Source organism: Malus sylvestris, chromosome 11 (genome assembly GCF_916048215.2).
Source record: "Malus sylvestris chromosome 11, drMalSylv7.2, whole genome shotgun sequence".
NCBI classification, from domain to species: domain Eukaryota; kingdom Viridiplantae; phylum Streptophyta; class Magnoliopsida; order Rosales; family Rosaceae; genus Malus; species Malus sylvestris.
The window spans coordinates 28432725-28454328 of NC_062270.1; the positions used below are offsets into that span (position 1 = coordinate 28432725).

Below are 21604 nucleotides of genomic sequence, written 5' to 3' on the forward strand. Positions count from 1 at the left end.
ATTTCTTAAATACTTAAGGACTCACTTGACAGTTGCCATGGTTCTGATCCTGGGCTTGTACTGATATCGTCTTGTACCTTTCTAGGTACAATTCATATCAATATTTTTCATACAATATGAAATACATAAATCACCTTTCTGCTTACGCATAAAGGAATTTATTTACGCATTATTTCTTTGGGAGTCAAAGAGTACGTTCTCTTTGAGAAGAGCAACTTCTTAGTCTCACTAGAGTTGTCCTTTTGATTGAAGTTCATCATCATATGAGAAACTTCCTATCATCTTTTGTCTATATTTAGGGCTTGATATAATCCAATTATATCCTAAAATCTATCAATATAGATTTCCATCCCATGTATATAGATTATGTCTCCCATATACATTCTATCTTCATATAATGTTTTTAAAGTCATAACTTTAACGAAGAAGAATTCTTTTCATTTCCAAAATTAATATATCAAATATATATTTAAATTTTAGGAACATGATTAACTCCCACTAATCTTTTGTAAACCTAGTAAACAAAAGATTCATTTACATCTTTATGAGAAATCAAACGATTTGATCCTTTTCTCATAAAATGCTTATAGCTCCCACTAGCTTGCTAAGATTCATGATGGATGGATCTCTACAACTTACATGTCTTGTGATTCATAGTTTTAGACATATATATTATCAAGACTATCTTAATAATGGTTTCGGAAACCCATATAATGTCCAAACATTGAATCACCATTTAGTTGTAGCTAGCAATCTTCGAATTAATTGAAACCAAGACTACGTAAAAGATGGTTTCTTCAAAGTCAACCATTCTCTTTGATTGTAGTCACCTTAAGCTACCAATTAGCTTATGAAGGTTTCATTATTTCGGGTCAAATGGTACTTTACCATTTCCTTGAGTATATATCATATATACACTCAATGTAGTCATAAGGATTTTCATTCTTATTTCTTTCGAATTAAGAGGTGTAACTCTATGACATAGTCATAAAGTTCAAACCATTCAACTGAGACAGTTTATAAATCCTTCTCGACTACCTTGGAGCTTTTGGTATAGGAACTAGGTTGTTATATTTGTTGATTATTATCTTGTCTCTCAAAGAACCCATTCTTTGAGTTCTATCTCTCGTTCATTTGCTCTTAGGCAAATCACATTGTAGGATTACAATGAACTACCCAACAAAACAACATTTGTTAGTTGGTTTATAGAAGTGATATCCAAAAGTTAATTTAAGGATATCCCACAAGATTGTTATCAAACAAATATTGCTTACTAGTACACAACCCCAAATCTTAACATGCTTAAGATTTGTCTTTCTTTCCAACTACATCTTATGGAGTTATGAAAATTTTGGAAGATCTTCTAATTGACAATCATATTGTTTTAGAAGTATATATATCATATATATGGGTAATAGATAACATCCAACGAACTAAATCTTATTCGAGTTCGTTCTTCTCCTCATGGAGAAATTCATTATCTTATGATGCTTCTTTCCTTGATATCTTTCAAGAAAACTATTCTAAAGTGTTACCATTCCTTGGATCAAATCTAAGGATGTAAATACTTTAGACGTCTTACTCATCAACTTACATTTCTTGAATTATTTGAAACCTTTTGCAAAGTATTCGAACTTGTGTTTATTTAAAATAAACTATAGTCCAACCGAGGGTGATCTTGTTGGAAATATGCCCTGAAAGTCAATCTTTGGAAGAAACCTTTCAGGACAAATGAATCGATGTATGGATGAATCTTATACATCAAATGGCAAAGACACGAATTAGGACTATCTCAATAAACGATATATGTCCTAAATAGTGTATCCATGGACAATGGATCGATTGAAGAAGTAATCTAATGATGTTAGACTACAGAGACCTTCTTCACATAACCATTGTGTCCAAAAGGTTCCTAGTCATTGGATTGTCGGAGGGAAACTGACAATGCTTAGACCGGTACATACTGTGTCCGCTTCAAATGGAAGGATGGAAAGTCTCATCCCATTTGTGTTGTGACACTAAGACAAGTATGTAGGTGCTCATTAAGAGAATGAGTTCACTGAACGCAATCGAACGAGAGTACTTGCATGGAGGTCTACTCACATGTCAAGCAAGTAACTCTAATGGTTGGAATAATGTAAGTAATCCTTTGACCTGAGGCATCGTCGTTGTCTTGTGGTTAAGTACTTAATCTTTGATTATGTCAAAGTCACCCCATTCGCGGATGTCCACGGCATAATTGGGGTTAAGCCACTTAGTCATGAAGGCAAGTGAATGCGCAACAAGGAATCTCTAATCCTCGATTAGAGAGGAAGAATACTCTAAGATATGATTCGGGAATCTTCGGCCGAAGTATCGAGCGTAATAAAGGAAAGCGTTCCTATACGACTCAATTGAATCATATAAGAAGGAATAATCACATTAGGGGTTTGACATAATATATCCATACCCTAGTAATGTGATTGAGAGTATTGTTTTAGAGAAGGATCGAATTACATTGTAATTCCAATTGAATAGGTTCTCCGAACAACTTCTACATTAGCTTGGGTAGCTATGACATATGGTTAGATGTCACTCATAGCTTGTGAGTTCTTCTAGATGATTAAATGTAGTCATCAAAGAAGAAAGGTGAATTAAAATGAAGTTTTAATTCACTACGTGATTGGATTAAATATAATCAATTGGATTGATGTCAATTACCTCACTGCCTTGCTAATTAGAACCTAAAATGATTGTACACCGATACACTCTTGTAGTGAGTAATTACTGGATGAAGGAAATAATTAATTGGATTAATTAAGTGTTGTGATTAATTTAGAAAGTCTAAAGAAATCATAGAAGCGATAAAAGATCGTTTTGGGCTTAAAGAAACGTTCGGGTTTAATTGGGCCCATTGGGCTTTTATTCAAGCATAGGATGACTTGAAATAATAAAAGCCCAAAGCCCAAACAAAACACTAAAGGGCCGGCCACTTAAAGGGTTTGGGAGAGATATTTAGTCAAGTTGTTGGCTAGGTTTCTTTTGTCTATATAAGGAACTTTATAGCACTAAGTTCATTAGGGTTTTTGTGTGTTTAAAACAACAAAGAGGCAAAAGAAATATCTCTCTAAAACACTACAAAGGTCGGCCACCTTGGGGGTGTTTTTACTAACACATCTTTCACCCTTTTGGTTATTCCTCCATCCATCTCATTACACTAGTGGGTGTGGATCTTTAGAGGTCTTCTCCTTTGGAGACTTAAGGAGAACCTTGGAGCACTCTTACTAACAAAGTGGAGGAGGCAAGGAGGGAGGCTAGGCTCAAGGACTTCAAGGAGCAAAGGGCTTGGAGGTGGTCCATCCTTGGTCTAAAATCAAGATCAAGAGGTATAGATCTATTCCTTGACTTTGTTCTTAAGTTAAATGTTTTGATGCATTATATATAAACCTATGAACCTTGAAGGGGATTTGCATGACTATTGCTTTGATATTATTTGATAAATTGCTTCCGTTGCTCATGTATATAAATTTTGAATTGTATATGCATGATGCTAGTCATTTAGAAATCCCATGTGTTAATCTCATAATTTTCCCTTCAGATCTTCGGTGAATGTCATACAACATGAGTAGTATTATGTTGTGGACAAGTGCCACTAACATCTAAGTGAATTAACCTCAACAACTTTGTGATTCTTTATTCTTTCCAAAAGAATAAAGATTCGAACATTTCGCCTCTATACAATTTTAATAAGAAGGTGTTGGATCCGGATCTAACGATCCAAAGCATCCATCTATGACCAACTCGTAATTTATGTTTTAGAGGTATCACAACTCAGTTGGGATTAGTCACTACCTTGCAACCTTTTGGGTTTTAAGCATCATTATGTTCTAAATAGTTAACACTACCATATCATCTCTACTATAGAGACAATCAATTAGATTACAATAATCCAATCATTAATTAATAAAGAACAATGTTTTGTCAAACAAAACATTCATCCATCTCTACTATAGTGACGGAATTAAGTTCCTTAAAATTGGAATGTAAAGACAATCTTTGGTTTTTCCAATTTCTTTGGTAGTTCATATGAGGAAGTAAGTACTATCTGCTTTCGCAGAGAAATCTATATTTTATTCACGTTCCGAATGTGAAGCACCTTTTTCTTCTCTCATATATCTTCTACTTCTTATTAGTCACACTTTTACAACGATTGTAAAACATAGTTACTAATACGGAATCAAGCATTCAAGTAGAAGAACCAACTGTTTTGAACTATTCAAGAAAAATTTACAACACCTTCGAAAGGTGTGTTCTTGACACTTGCAAGACATTTCTTGCAAATACCCCTTCCAATGTCCATCCTTTCATAAAGAAAGTTTGTTCCCTTGGAGTTAATTTTATCTTCTTCATTTGACTTCTCCTTTGACTACAATAGTCATGGTCCCTAAACTCCCACTATCTCTCTTGAAACTTATTTCAATTGTGTTATACACATCAAACGATTTGGAGAGTATGTGTTTATTGTTCACTACATAGTTTACAATAAACTTAGTGAACCATTAGGATAGGGACATAAAGGTGAAGTCCTTGTCTAGTTTCCGTCTCGTTAAGTGGTTTATCACTTCAATACTCAATGATTCAAAATCATCATAAATCCATGTTGATGGACTATTTTTGTCAAACAACCATTATGTTCTAAACATAATTACAAACTTTCAAGAGTTGTTCAAGGCAACTCTCATTTCTTCATACAACAATTTGTAAGTGAAGAATCATGGCACATAAAGTGTCCATGCCATTGTGCTTTCTTCTCAAGTTCTTTGTTCATTTAACAAAGAAACAAGCACTAGTGTTTGCATTGACTAAGGGTTGTTCAAAGCAACTCTTATTTCTTCATACAACAATTTGTAATTGAAGAATTATGACATTAAAAGTGTTGTCCTCTTTATGATAGACTTTTTCTAACATATTCTTCTAATGATACATTATCAATAGGAAGATTGTGAGGATGAGACTACTTAGGTACATATGCAATCCTTTTAAGACAATCTTTGGGATTGTGGTACCAAGTCCGGAAACTAAAGCATTCAGCTTTTATTTGTCAAGTGTTGGATAGCGTTTGCAAATATATTGGTAAACAAATACATAACGAATATAAATTGATTGATTTTAAACCATTTGATCCGGGTCTTTAAATCAAATAGCACCACCCACTATTTTTGGCAAATTCCATATCCCTCATAGGAATTCGAGAGTTTTGGAGGAAACTCTTAGTAGGGTATGGGAGACTCACTACTACCAAGCCCACCTCACAATGATATGATGTTGGCTAGCATTAATAATAATGAGAGAGTACGCTTACTCATTTGCATCTCTTGCAAGTACCCATCTTATTTGGCCTCTAGAGAATGTTACCTCACAATGATATGATGTTGGTTCCATTCCTCTTAGTTAAGTTCTTTCCCACCATGCCGGTTTAGAAAGGGGTTCAAGTATGACCTCATGATGATATGATGTTGGCCACACTCGTTGCCTACCTTAACCTCATCAAATGTTTTAAATAAGCTCATCCTGAGTATAAGCATGCACTTTGCACTCCCCCATGATAGGGTGAAGGCGGTGTACAAGTCATAAACGCTTGGAGCCTACCATGGTGGAAGGCCAAGAAAGAGTGTTCAAAGCACTCTCACGCTTATCAAACTTAATAATGGTTTGGTTTGAGGGTTTTAGGTCTCATCATATATAAACATACATTTTAATCTTATTAAAACAATTTTGGTCCTATTACAACTATTGGTCCAAATGATTGTTTTAGTTGTATATAATACTCCCACTATGCTTATAAAACGGTTTTTAAAGCAAGAGTATATGATACTACTAACATAAACTTTTGCATTCATTTGATGGACTATATAGTTGCCTTAGGGCCTTAGGATGACTATGAACCTTTGTTTAGATTCAACACGAGCCTAGTGTTGAATCTCGGTCTAGGGATGGTGATTGATTTTAGTTACGCGTTTAATCACATTAAGGTGTGTTGTCTTAGGGGCGTTGGACCCAACTACTTCATTTTCATGCATATCAAATAAAGCAAGAAAGAAGTACTTCAAAGTAAAGGTGAGCTTATGCTCATTACAACATTTGAACAATTCAAATTACTTTAAAGTAAAGAAGAGCTTAAGCTCTTTTACAACATTTGATTAAATCAAATTACAACCAAAATCTAATCTACACATTCCCATGGTTCAAACAAATTTGAAACGGCCTTTCACATAGCTCAATTATCGTAGGCTTAGGTTCATAATGACCCTTTAATTAATTAACACTTTAACTAATTAAATTGAATGCAACATTTTCATTTGGTTTTTGTATCCATAAAATTGATTTAAATGGAGCTAAATAAAATGAAAATCCAATTCTCATTTAAAGAGACAAAACAATTTTGTTCTCAACCTAATTTGGGCCAAAATGCAATTACCACAACTTTTGGGCTATATTGCAAAAACACAAACTTTTGGGGTCACTTTGTAAAAACACAAAAGTCCACTACTTCATGTAATTACAACTAGAACCCAAAAATTTCAATAAATTCAAAACTTCATTAAAGGAGCAAAACAATTTGTCCTTTAGAGTTTTTAGGCCTTAACGTCAAAACGTAAACTTTCGGGTCAAAATACAAATACACAAAAGTATCAAAACTTTATGTAATTGCATAAAAGCCCCAAAAATACCCTATTTTAATAGGGTGGCCGGTTTTAGGGAGAAAAAGGAGTGGAGATAAGTCCACAAAAATTTGGAAATTTTTCAACTAAGTCATAAAGCCATGCAAGTGGAATTTGGTTGTTGTGAATCATAAAACCATGCAAGTGGTGTGTGTGAAAGGAAATTAATTCTTTCACACCCATCAATATTTCTTACACCTTTTAAATAAATATCTAACACATTTAAATATAAGATAAATCACTAAACAAAGACTTTATGAAATTATCCAAAACTTTGAATCAAAACATCAAACCTTTTTGTTCTTGGCAAGAACATCAAGAACAATGAAGAATATCCATGAAAACCCATAAGAGCTCCATGAACATTTTCACTCAAAAAACATCCCAAAAACATTCAAACTTAAGGGAAATAACATACAACCATACTAGGGTACATAGGGGTTCCAAAAGTCACTTGAAAACACTTTTAACAAGTCAAACAAGAACCTAAAAATCCACCCTTTGGATTTGGCCGAATTTTCCCAAAAGCATGGCACCAAATTTTAGCTCCAATATTCATGCTCATATGAACTACATCTACAACATTTGAGATGGTAAATTTTCTAACAAAATTTACATTCAAAGAAACAAGAATAAAGCTTGTAACATATTACAACTTTTAAATCAAAACTATGAACTACAAAACCCAAAAGGATTCACCAACTACTAGACCTAGGCTCTGATACCACTTGAAGGATGATTTGTGAAAAACATGTTCATTTAAGCAACATCTATAAGCATGCAATTAACAATTAAAGGCGGAATCATGCTTGCATGCACTTAAAAACAAAACATTAACCATGAAATTCAAAGCCTAGTAGATTGGTGAACCAAGACTCAACTCAAAATAAAGTGAGTTGAGATTTATACCTTTGTAGATTCCTCTTTGCATAAGCAAAGGCTAATCACCCAAAGAGAGGGCCTTCATTCTTTGCATCTAAGATCTATAGATTTGGATGGAAGAATAGATTCTCCAAGTTCCCAAAATTGAGAACCTCTAAGTTTCCACACCAAGGTTAGATTGGAGAAGAAATGAGTGACCTTGGAGGAGTGGGATTGCTAGCTAATCCCTGCAAGGGGGGGCGGCCTCTTTAGAGAGAAAAGAGAGCTTTGTGTTCTCATCTTTTCTCAAAAAGAAACCCCTAAATGAATTTTGGCTATAAAGTCACATTTATACCTTAATTCATTGGAGTGGCAAACTTGTAAATAAGTCCAAAACCCACTCCATCTCTAAATGGCCGGCCATTGGGTTTCATTGGGCTTTTAGGGCCTTCGTGAATTATTAGTCATTAAGTTGTCATACAACTTAAGTCAATGGGCTTGACGTTCGAAGCCCATTGGGCCTTGAGGCCCAAAACTAACCCGTGGTCTTTTAACGAACTTATTCATTTGATTAATTAACATATTAATTAATCCTTGCCATAAATAATTAAACCATTTAATTATTCTTACTCATCTCCGTTGCTTCTTCAATCTTTACCTTACACGGTGTACAATCCATTAGGTTCCTTTTAGCGAGGCAGTGGGCGATTAGAACTCTTTCAAACCGATTGTGAATTGAAACTTACTTTCAATTCTCCCTTTAGTGATTATACATGTTTAGGGCTTCCACAAACCATGAGTGACACCTAGCAGCATATCATGGTTACCCAAGCTAATCAGAAGAGGTGGAGAACCTATTCAGTTTAGGATTACAAATGCAATACGGTCTTTCTCTAATATAATACTCTTGACCACATTGTTTAGTTTGATAGTTTATTCATGTCTACTATCCAATGTTATTCGTTTACTTATATGATTACCTTGAATGTGATTTGGAACGCCTTCCTAAATCTCATTCATACTTTGATCAGAGATTTTCAATCATATCATAGAGTATTCTCCCCCAAACGGTTTGAAGGTTAGAGATCCCTTGTTGCGCATTCAATTGCCTCCATGGCTAAGTGGCTTAACCCCAACGATGCCGTGGACACCCTCATTTTGGAGTGACTTTTGACATAATCAAAGATCAAGGACTTAACCACAAGACGACTGTGATGCCTCAGGTCAAAGGACTACTTTGCATTATCCCAACCATGAGTTCTCATGTGACATGAATATGAGAACTCTTCGTTGATCGTGTTCAGTGAACTCATTCTCTATTGAGCACCTACGTACTTGTCTTGATGTCACACACACCAATGACTCGAGACTAGTCACTCTCCCTGAGAGAAGACATAGCACGTATTGATCTTAACGGACTGTCAATGCCCAATTGGTAATCCTATGATCAGGAATGTTTAGGATGTGTCTAAGAAAGAATGGTCTCATGAATCTAACTTCTTTAGATTGCATTCTCCCAATCACATATTCCTTGGACTTATCGTTTAAGCATATAACATTTATATGAGACGGCTTAAACAATAATATATGCTCTTGATATTAAACTAGATTAGTTTAACATGTGAAATGTCCGTAAAGTATCATCATATGATTGGTTTTAGGGCACATTTCCAACACTTCCAACCAAGAGGACCGAAGAAGGTTTCGACCCAAATGCCTACAAACTCATGTCAAAAGATGGATACGATTTCTCTTCCTCTTCAAATCTTGGAAAGAAGAATACAAACATCATCAACGACAAAGAACATGACCTCAACATATGCACATGTGAAGATTTCAAGTAAAGAAAAAATGCGAGCGCTCAACATATCAGCGTAAGCATTGAACAAGATCAAGAAGAGCCTAAACTCGCCCCTCAAACTTCAGTCTTCGATAGGCTGAATCGTTCAAAACCTAGAATTTCGGCATTTGATCGCATCAGTGGTTGAGACCGAACTTCCATCTTTAAAAGGCTTAAGACGCCAACTCCGCAAAGATCTGTCTTTGAAAGGTTATCAAAACCCAAGAAACAAAGCGGCACAGCTAGCTCTCCTCCACAGCGATCGACTTTGGACAGACTTGAAGAAACCAAAAAGCCTTCTAGAAAGAGGAAGACAACGCCAAAGGAAGAAAAGCGCAATAGTTTAGCAGGAAAAAATGATGTTCAAAGCTTGATTCCTTCAAGGATGAAGCGCCAAGCAACTTTGGAGGTTGACACAAAAGGACCACTGAAGGTAAGGAGGCGCACCATCATCTACACCGGCCAATTTCACGCCAATAAACCCAAGAGGACGGCACTGAAGAGGAGGCCCAAGAAGGCAAAGAAGACGAAATCCCGGAAGAATACGTTACTTCCGGCTCTGTCAACTCAAAATCTTCACCTCAATCGCTGGGGGCATGCTCCAAAACCATGCCAGTCAAGCTAAGTGAAGTTGAAAGATGAACTCATGTCATTCCGAAGAAACTGCACAAGAAGCATATGTCTTCTCCACAAGTGCACCAATCAGAAAGGGGGCAGAGCAACCTTCGCCAACCTCCAATGTGACGTGAAAGTGTTGAAGATGAGGAAATTTCGACACAAAGATCAACCATGCGCGATCTCTTCTTCCTTAGAAAATTATTCAGCTACTCAGTCCAGGCTTCTTGCTATAAAGATTGTGAGGAACACCTCTCCAGGCAGCAACCATCTCTTCCACAAGTTCACCAATGGGAAAAGGGGCAAAGCAGCTCCTGTCAACCTCCAGAACAATGTGAAAGTTTTGGAGATAATGAAACTTTGACACGAAGATCATCCATCCCCATCACGATACGTGACCTCTTCCCAGAAGAGTTCTTCAACTACTCAGTCAAGGCTTCTTGCTATGAAGATTGCGTGGAACGACTCTCCTGGATCGATTGACAAACCAACTGAAGCTCCTTGTTCGCACGAGTATAAAAGGTGACAACCAAAGCTCCTTGTCTGCACGAGCCTAAAAGGTGACAACTGAAGCTCCTTGTCCACACGAGCATAAAAGGTGACAACAACACTCATCGCCTGCACAATCCTAAGAGGACGACATTAAATGGGAGATTCAAGACGTCTTCCACATCATAATCCAAGAAGACAAAGAAGACGAAATCCTCGAGGAAGATGTCACTGCTGCACCACCACAGCTCGAAGACGGGGGGCAAGCCACGATTGATGAGCTCAACTTAAAAATGAAAGAGGAACCCAAACCTATCTTCGTAAGTGCGCTGCTAAGTGCAGACGATATAGAGGAGTACTACCAACTGCTATTAGAGTACAAAGACGTCTTTGCCTGGACATACAAGGAAATGCCTGGCTTTGACCCTATCATTGATGTGCATCATCTTGCAGTCAAGCCTGGAACGTGATTGATAAAGCAAACTTAAAGGCACTATCGATCCGAGCTCATCCCATAAATTGAGGTTGAGATTGACAAGCTAATCGAAGCAGGCTTCATTCGAGATGTGCAATACCCCAAGTGGATCTCCAACATCGTCATTGTCCTTAAGAAATCTGGATAAATACGTGTTTGCATAGACTTTCGGGACCTCAATGATGCTTGCCCGAAGGATGACTTCCTCTTGCCAATCATCGAAATCATGGTGGATGCAACCACTGGCCACGAGGCACTGTCATTTATAGACGGCTCTTCTGGATACAATCAAATTCGTATGGCTCTTGAAGATGAGGAACTAACAGCCTTCCGCACTCCAAAAGGTATCTACTGCTACAAGGTGATGCCCTTTGGTCTGAAAAACGCTGAAGCTACTTATCAACGCGCAATGCAGAAAATCTTCAATGACATGCTACACAAGAACGTAGAATGTTACGTAGACAATGTGATGGTCAAGACAAAGAAAAGATCAGATCACTTGAAGGATTTGTGAATAGTGTTTGAAAGGTTGCAAAAATACAACCTCAAGATGAACCCGTTAAAGTGTGCATTTGGCGTCACCTCTGAAAAGTTCCTCGGTTTCATTGTCAAGCACTGTGGCATTGAAGTTGGCCAATCAAAGATCAAGGCCATTAAAAACATGCTTGAGCCAAGAAACCTGCATGAGCTGAAAAGTCCACAAGGACGGCTAGCTTTCATCAGACGCTTCATCTCCAACCTTGCAGGGCGTTGTCAGCCGTTCAGCCGACTCATGAAGAAGGATGTTCCGTTCGTATGGGACAAAGATGCCATAATGCTTTTGAAAGGTAACTGGAGATCTCATCCTCGCATTGCGTAAGCCTATCATCACAACTCACAAAACGAAAAGCAAGTTCACATCAAAGTGGGACGGACCTTACATAGTACAAGAAGTCTACACCAATAGCGCCTACCTAATCATGGCGGAAGACGGCTTGAGCATCAGCCCCATCAATGGCAGATTCTTGAAACGCTACTACCCATAAAGCAAACGCCCCACGCTCCTTACCTGCACGAGCTGAAACTGCAAACGGCACCAAATGCTCCTTGCCTACACGAGTTAAAACTGCAAATGGCACCAAAACGCTCCTGGCCCGCAAGAGCATAAACTGTGTACACCACAAAAAAAAAAAAAGAATTTGAACTACGTTATGACTTGATCTCTTCTTTGGAGGGGTACATAGGCAGCTCGAACATTCAATTTTCGAGTTCAGTCACATCAAAAAAAAATAAGGGTTTTATTAAATACTTGACTAATGAAAGTTAGGGGTGGGTTCAAAAAACCGAAAAAAACCGAAAACCAAACCGAACCGAAATCGAAAAAACGAAACCGAACGAAAAAACCGAACCGAATTAAAAAAACTGAACCGAACCGAATTCTTTTGGTTCGGTTCGGTTTTCGTGATCTAGAAACCGAACCAAACCGAATCGAACCGAATTAATTAAATTAATTTTTTTATTTAATTATTTGTTTTGGGTATTATTTTCTAAACCCAATTTGTAAGTTAAAATGTGCTAAACCCAAAATATTAAAAAAAGACCTATAAAAACTCTAAACCCTAACCTATTATTTCTCCCCCATATAAGGTTCCGAAACAAAACCTCCTTCTGAAGTACCTACATCTATCTCCATAGCATTGTCTGCTTCTGCCCCAGCTTTCTTTTCCAAATCTACTCTCATATAAAATGTAACAGAATCCATAAACATTTATTTTGGGTAGATTACTTGGGTAATTTGTGATGGAAAAGAATCCAACACACACTAAATAAATTTACCCACGCATTACTTTTACTAATCAAGTTGTCAACATGCAGTTACAAGCAAACAACCCTGATCTTTGAACAACATCATACAATTTAACTTTTCTAAATCATTTGTACGATTTTTGTGTTGTGAGGTTGTTAGTTTGGACTTTGGAAGACTTGATTGATGATTTTAGTTCAACTTTAAATGTCTATTATCATTGTCTTTGATTCTAGTTAGAATGCTTATGTTATGATTGTGTTGGATATGTTAAAATTTAAAATTTCAATATTTTTCATTTTTTGAAAAAAAAAAATAACCGAACCGAAAAAAACCGAAAAAAAAATGAACCAAACTGAACTGAACCGAAATTTCGGTTTGGTTTCGGTTTTGGCAAAAAGCCGAACCGATTTAAACCGAACCCTCCCCTAATAAAAGTCAATCTTATTACAATTTCTTTGTACAAAAAAAAAAGAAACAACAACAACAACAAGAGGGATTCTTTACAAAGGTTGATCAGGTAGCACCTCATCACTTGGCGGAACTCCAGGAAGAAGAGGTGTCGGAGGTTGATTGTTTGGAGCCTCAACATTCGGTAAAACTTTAGAAGACGGAGGCAATAGGTGCCTCTGGAGTAAAGCCACAAACATCTGATGGTCACTCTGAATCTAACTTTCGGATTCCTGTAGCTGGCAAGTTTTCTCTTCATGCTAGTCGAGTAACTATTGGCAAGCATATGCAACTCTTTGTTTTCATGCTTAAGCCCTCTAATCTCTTGCTTAAGACTCGCCACCTCAGTTATCAGTGACTCATACTGACGAGTTCGAGCAAGAAGGCGTTGACCCATATTCGATACAGAGCTTGCACACTGAACACTGAAAGCTAAAGAGTCTTGAACAGCTAGCTCATCAGACCGCTCGGAAAGGATCCTATTATCCTTAGGGGTGAGAAGATTTCTAGCAACCACCATAGCAGTGATGTCGTTCTTCATCACAGAGTCCCCAACTGTAAGAGGACCAGTCAGGGATAAGAAGGATGAGTGTCATATGTTGTCTAGAGAAGACATATCAACATCCTCCCCAACATTCAAATCAAGACGACGATCAGATGGGCAAGCCATTTGCAAAAAAAATGATGAAGGAAGAAAAGGTCGGGTAAATCGAATTCTCAGAAATACAAAAAGAGGGAAATGCTTATAAGCGGTAACTCTCTAAGTGTGTTTTTGAACACAATTAATGCCTCTATAAAAAGAGGAGGCAACAGGGATTGTTTAGAAATTAAGGAAGCACCTCTCCCCGAATTTCAAAAGCTGGGCCGCTTGTTCAGAAATCGAAGAGGCAACAAGGCCATTTGTTCAGAGATCGAATAGGCACTGTTATCCGAATTTTAAAGGACCGACTTTTTTAGATTTTTCAGCATCTTTCACACGCAACCTCAGCTTTCCTGAAATCACGTGCAACTTTGTCAAAGATTTCTGACAAAGTTGAAGACGTGTGAATCTTACTGTTTCAATTACCCATCGGTTGTCGACAAAAGTAAAAGAATAGTACCACGACTACCTGTTGGGAAATTCCTATATATGTCGACCCTCGTCCTCCATGGCAAGGCAGACTTGCAAAAATGGCCAACTCTTCCTCACCTCCAAGAGTACACTCCCAGCAAAGCATCTTGAAATACTCAGTTTTCTTCCTCTGTGGGAATACCTCTGCAAACAAATGACACCAAAGCAAAAGTATCTCATATCATCAGGGTAGAAAGCAAGAGTATCTCATATCATGTTTTTCCTTGTCTTTTCATTTACCCTTGCTCTTACCTGCAAGACAAGGAGAAAGAAAGTAATTAGTCGGAACCTGAAATCAAACTTCCGATCTGGAACTGATTGCCTGGTTGCTTACCTTGCATTGCTCTCGAGTACTCATCGTCGTTGAGAAGTAATGTTCTGAATGACCATTTAAAGGCAAAGGTTGCATTCCACTCCTGCATCAGGGACAAATACTGTAAGAGATTGAAACATAATGATCAATGATGAGCTGGAACAGATCACTATAGCACGACGCCCTTCCCTGTAGAACCGCATAACCCAGATGGAGGAGTCTAAATCAAATCCAAGCTCGGCATCGTTGCTCTAATAAATGAACTCGAGAAGCTTCAATAGCCTTTCGCTGGCACAGTCGCCAAAGAGCAAAGCCTCGCCATGCAACGCTGTCAAATCGCCATCACTTCTTTGAAAGCAAGAGTATCTCATGTCATGCTTTCTCCCTGTCATTTTCTTTGTCCTTGTTCTTACCTGCAGGACAAGGAGAAAGAGAGCAATCAATCGGAACTTGAAGTTAAACTCCTAGTCAGGAACCGATTGCCTGGAACCCTTCCCTGATTGCTTACCTAGCACTACTCTTGAAGAACCCATTGTTTCAACATCTTGTGCTTCCAGAGAAGATACCACATCTGCCCGAAGAACAAATAAGGCAAGGGAAAATGATACATTGAAGCATATGGAGACAAGCACAACAAAGCACGTGCCGATTCATCCGCTACTTTTTCAAAAGCAAAAGTATCTCATATTATCAAGGTTCCAATCACTCTGGGTTTGGTGGACTCGTTTTGACCCTCAAATTCTTAGGTCGACTTGCTAGGCGTTGTGAGCTGCACATGCCGATTCACCACCCTTGAATCAAATTCAGTTTAAGATTAAGTTTGTGGAAAGTAAATTCAAACCTTCGGAAGAAACCAAAAAATCCTCCAACCCAGTTCAAGAATAAGCTATGGAAAGTCAACAATCGGAGGAAGCCAGAAAGTCCTCAAACCGAGTACAAGAATAAGCTGTGGAAAGTTAACAATCGGAGGAAGCCAGAAAGTCCTCCAACCCAATTCAAGAATAAGCTGTGGAAAAGTTAACAATCGGAGGAAGCCAGAAAGTCCTCCTACCCAGTTCAAGAATAAGCTGTGGAACATCAACAATCGAAGGAAGCCAGAAAGTCCTCCAACCCAGTTTAAGAATAAGCTGTGGAAAATCAACAATCAGAGGAAGCTAGAAAGTCCACTAACCCAGTTCAAGAATAAGTTGTGGAAAGTCAACAATTGGAGGAAACCAAAAATCCTCTAACCCAGTTCAAGAATAAGCTGTGGAAAGTCAACAATTGGAGGAAGCCAGAAAATCCTCTAACCCATTTCAAGATCAAGCCTCAACGGCCCTTAAAGAAACGTCAAATCCTCCTTCAAGATCAAACCTCAACAGCACTTGAAGAAACTTCCAGCTCAACCTCTAAGATCAAGCCTCAACGGTTCTTGAAAAAAAAAAGAAAAAAAAAAAGCTTCCAGCCCAATTCAAGGTCAAGCCTCCAACGGCTCTTGAAGAAATCACAAGTCTGATTCAAGATCAAGTGTCTACCACATTTGAATTAAATCCAGTTCAAGATTAAGTGTGTGGAAAGTAAATTCAAACTCTTGGAGGAAACCAGAAAAACCTCCAGCCCAGTTCAAGATCAAGCCACCAACGGCCCTTGAAGAAATCACAAGTTCGATTCAAGATCAAGTGTCTACCACCCTTGAATTAAATCCAGTTCAAGATTAAGTCTGTGGAAAGTAAATTCAGACCCTTGGAGGAAACCAGAAAAACCTCCAGCCCAGTTCAAGATCAAGCCATCAGCGTCCCTTGAAGAAATCACAAGTCCGATTCAAGATCAAGTGTCTACCACCTTTGAATCAAATCCAGTTCAAGATTAAGTCTGTGGAAAGTAAATTCAGACCCTTGGAGGAAACCAGAAAACCTTCCAGCCCAGTTCAAGATTAAGCCTGTGGAAAATCAACAATTGGAGGAAAACATAAAATCTTCCAGCTGAATTCAAGATCAAGCCTTGAAGGCCCTTGAAGAAATTTCCAACCCAATTCAAGAACAAGCCTTGACAGCCCTTGGATCGACATCTACATTAAGGGACTTCAAAATGCATGTTCTACACATGACAAACACATGTATACGACGCGCCTTGAAGTGGGGGCATTTGTAGACAACGAAATTTCGGTAAATAAATCTTCACCAAGGCATTAAAGTTTTGACATGTCACGGCATACATGGGATACGCCACATGTCACACAATTGTACACATGGCATGTTACTCAACAAATTGGAAGAAATACCCTTGGAGGATTAAACAAGTTTTCCTTCTCATTTTTAGGCAACGACAAGGCAAGCACACTTCAATCCATTATGGATGAAAACAAGTTTTTCTTCTCATTTTGGGCAAGGACAAGGTAAGCACACTTCAATCCATTACGGATCAAAACAAGTTTTTCTCATTTGGGCAATGACAAAGCAAGCACATTTCAAGTTTAAAATTGTATCAAGTGGGAAAATTAGGCCATAAGTTAGACCACTTCAAGTTTAAAATGGTATTAAGTGGGAAATTAGGCCATATGTTAGGCCACTTCCATTTCAATATTGCATTAAGTGGGAAAATTAGGTAATGGTGCTTAAGTGGGAAAATTTTGTGGTGGTAATTCATTCTCAAAGCCTATAAATAGGTTTCTCCATCAAGGTATCAATCATCCTAAAACTTCACAAATACATTTCTCTACTCCCAAATTGGAAGAGAATTCCCCAAAACTTTGAAGCTTTGAAACTCTAAAGCTCTCAAGCAAATCCCGAAGGATCAAGAAAGCCCTATTCGTTCTTCATCAAATCCTCCTTCAAGATCAAGCCCCAATGGCCCTTGAAGAACTTCCACCAATTCAAGATCAAGCCTCGACGGCCCTTGAAGAAAGTGTTCATCGTTCATCATCCGTTCATCCTAAGATCAAGCCCTAACGGCCCTTTAGATCAACAACATCAACAAATCCACACAATTGTTAATCCTAAGATCAAGCCCCGACGGCCCTTTTAGATCAACAACATCACCAAATCCACACAACTGTTCATCCTAAGATCAAGCCCCGTCGGCCCTTTTGGATCAACAACATCAACAAATCCACACAACAGTTCTTCAAGATCAAGCCCCGACGGCCCTTGAAGAAGCTCCCAACCGTTCATCCAAGATTAAGCCTCAACAGTCCTTGGATCAACAACATCCATAAATCAACACCTTACGGAGATCGAATCAGATGATCAAGTTAAAAGAGATCGTAACCCTACAAATCCATTAACACCAAAATATTTCTTTGTACACTTGTTCTTGTTTCAGGAATTTTCTATGTTCACACATACAATTTAGATCCAACAACCAACAAACTGGCAAGGGCAGTGAATACAAGCAAAGGGCCAATGTGTAGTGCAATTAAGGCCCAACTAACAAGGTTTAACAAAAGTTTTAACTTCTACCTAACCTATACATTTGCCATAATCCCCAAACTCAAACACAACTTGGACACACTACCAAGACCATAATAATAAGTATCCAAAATGTAAAAAACTTATTGGGTGTCAAAAGTACATAATTTTTCCTTATTGAGTTTATTTGGATTGTTTTCGGGATTCATAGGAACAAACGAGTGTGCATATGACACTCTTTGGAACTTAAGAAAATAAACATATATAATATGCTAGTATGACTGTAATAATGAGTACTAAAAAATTCAAAAACTTATTGGGTGTCGAAAGTACACAGTTTTTCCTTATGGAGTGTATTTGGACTGTTTTCGGGATTCATGGAAATAAACATGCGTGCATTTGACACCCTTTGGAACTTAAGCAAATAAAGACATAATACATTATTAGGACCATAAGAATTAGTACTCAAAAGATCAAAATTTCATTCGGTGTTAAAAGTACACAATTTTTCTATTTAGAGTGTATTTAAACTGTTTTCGACATTCAAGTGACCAAACCAGCGGGCCTCTCTCACCCTTTAAAACTTAAGCATATAAACACGTATAATATACTACTAGAATACCATTTTAAAATTAAAATTTGCGAACTCGTGAATTGGGGATTCTGCCTTTTTCTCGTAGATATATTCTCTGTTAGAACTACGATTTTTGTTATAGGTTTTTATTCGGTTTTTATCTTCTTTTTGGTTACACAGTCCATACATAGAGGATGAATTTGAACTTGGTACTTCGCTTGCTAGGAAGAACAGTACTCACTTAACCAATTTAGAAATTAAGATCCAACAGCCAACAAACTAGCAAGGACAGTGAATACAAGCAAAGGGCCAATGTTTAGTGCAATTAAGGCCCAACTAACAAGGTTTAACAGAAGTTTTAACTTCCACCTAAAGTATTCATTTACCATAACCCCCAAACTCAAACACAACTTATACTCCTCCCTTCCCTATATCTTTGTAGAGAGAGGATACAAATCTAGAGATAGACCAAACCCGAAATGGAGGATGAAATCTACAACTTCATCAAGGTATGGATCCTAACCAACATATCTATGTGTTATTGTTTCTACATAGCAACAAGAATCCCAAAGGGCATCACCAGGTTCATCTCTCTCATCCCTATCTTCTACCTCTTCATCATCCTCCCCTTAAATCTCCATTCTTCCCACCTTTGTGGGATCACCACCTTCTTCCTAGTTTGGCTGGGCAACTTCAAGCTGCTCCTTTTCTCCGTTGACCTTGGTCCGTTATCTCCAACCCCACCAACACTCTTCCAATTCATCTCCGTAGCTTGCCTTCCAATCAAAATCAAGCAAAACCCACCACAAAAATATCCCCCAAATACAAACCCACCTCACCAAACCCAAAACCCCACAAAATCTGAGAACCCAGTCGTTCAAACTGTCACATATGTGCCTAAAAAGTCACTTATGCTGGCCATAAAAGCGTTGCTATTCGCTTTGGTCTTTAGGTCATTTGCGTATAAACAACATTTACACCCATATGTAATCTTGGCTTTGCACTGCTGCCACATGTTCCTGGCGCTAGAAATTGTGCTAGCTCTGGGTGCGACCCCAGCTCGAGCCTTTTTTGGGTTTGAGCTCGAGCCACAGTTCAATAAGCCTTACCTATCCACTTCACTTCAAGACTTTTGGAGCCGTAGATGGAATATCATGGTCACAATGATTCTACGGCCCGTCATTTACTACCCTGTACGACGTATTTCTACACCTATACTTGGCCCTCGGTGCGCCCGAAACTTGGCTGTGATGTCCACTTTTACCGTCTCAGGTCTAATGCACGAGGTGATATATTATTATCTCACATGTGTGCCTCCGACCTGGGAAGTGACGTGGTTCTTTGTGCTACATGGGATGAGCATGGCAATTGAGGTGGAGGTGAAAAAGGCGGTGAATGATAGGTGGCGGTTGCACCATCTGGTTTCGGGGCCGTCGACATTGGTTTTCTTGGCTGTGACAGCCAATTGGCTGTTCTTCCCTCAGCTGCTGAGAAACGACGTGTATGTGAAGGCTGCAAGTGAGTATGCCATTATGCTACATTTTGTCAAGTCCCACCTGCCCTTGCACATTATTGGTGGAAAAGCTAGCTGATACACGAATGATTTGTACGTATCACTTTGATGAAAAAGTTTTATTGCTTCAATTCGTTTGTTTTCCTATCAAACGTTATCCATTATGACCTTTTTTTTCTTTTTATTTGTCGAGATTTAAATAAGAAATTGTAATTCAAGATGCTAAAATTGAAGAATGTCTTGAGTTTATGGAATAATAATGAATTTATGAGCTTTTTTCTTCCAAGTTGTTGGAGTTGGATTCAGTCTAACAGATGTTCTCGCATTATCACTACTACATTATTAACTTTAGATGACGGATGATGGTAGCGAATATTAGAAAAACTTGTTGGATAAAATATATCCGACACATCATTTAATTAGTGGCGGTTAAAAATCTTGTCGGTTATATCCAACATAAAATCCTGGCGGATATTTAATGGCGGATATAAAAAAAAACATGTTGGTTATAACCGACAGTATTTTTGAATCTTTTTTTTTTAATATTTTTTGAAGATTCTGGCGGTTTTTAAATTAATGGTGGCGGTTATAATCGACATAAATTGACTATTTTATTATTTTACTTTCTGGCGGTTATTATTTTAGTATTCTGGCGGTTATAAACGACATAAATGAAATTTTTATTATTTTAATATGTTATATTGATTAAAAATAAATAAATAAACACATATTTTAAATATTTATTTTTTTCACTCATGATCCTATAGTCTAATGAACCCAATTCCCACGAGCCATAAATTTTCTGAGAGAATAATAACAACATACTACAATCTGAAGCTCTATCATTTTTGTAATAAGGCTTATGCTCCCTCACAGGCAAGCAACAAGATACAAAGAAATTCAAACAATTTTTTTCAATGCGTCACAAAGCACATTGTCTGGCACATAAACACAAATGAACATCTGGTGTACTCTATCATGTCTGATTTTATTATTTTAAAATGTTATATTGATTAAAAATAAATAAATAAACACATGTTTTAAATATTTTTTTGTCCCTGTCGGATATAACCGACACAAACAAAGCAAAATTTTGGACGGCCGCCAGAATAATCTCTTAATGTTTTTTTTTTTTTTTGCGATTTTTACACATGCTATTTTGGAGTATATATAAACATATCTGATGGTTGGATCGTTGAAACTAGTTTCGTAGAATGCATATCCTATTAAATTGATAGATTTAACAAACACTTAAGAGTTAATGTTATACTTCCATTAAGTATCCACTATTGTAAATATTTTAAATTGAAGATCGAATTCACTCATTGCATTCTTATAGGGTCGAGGAGTGTAGTTGTAAAAAATCATCTAAATCAGAGCTAAAATAAACGTTAAATTGTGATTTTTCGTTTATAACCGTCGAAACTTTTGTTCTGTTACCTAATCTCTGAATGTTTGTTTTTTGTGATTTTTTACGTATGTGATCTCGAAGT

At 37.6% G+C, this 21604-nt stretch overlaps 1 protein-coding gene across 1 annotated transcript; it reads left to right on the forward strand.

Moving 5' to 3' along the window:
- The first annotated feature begins 19017 nt into the window (after nucleotides 1-19017).
- LOC126588781 (probable long-chain-alcohol O-fatty-acyltransferase 1) lies at nucleotides 19018-20397 on the forward strand. Its single transcript, XM_050253892.1, has one exon. The coding sequence runs from the start codon at nucleotides 19078-19080 to the stop codon at nucleotides 20188-20190; it is 1113 nt and encodes a 370-aa protein (XP_050109849.1). The 5' UTR covers nucleotides 19018-19077; the 3' UTR covers nucleotides 20191-20397.
- Nucleotides 20398-21604: the final 1207 nt, after the last annotated feature.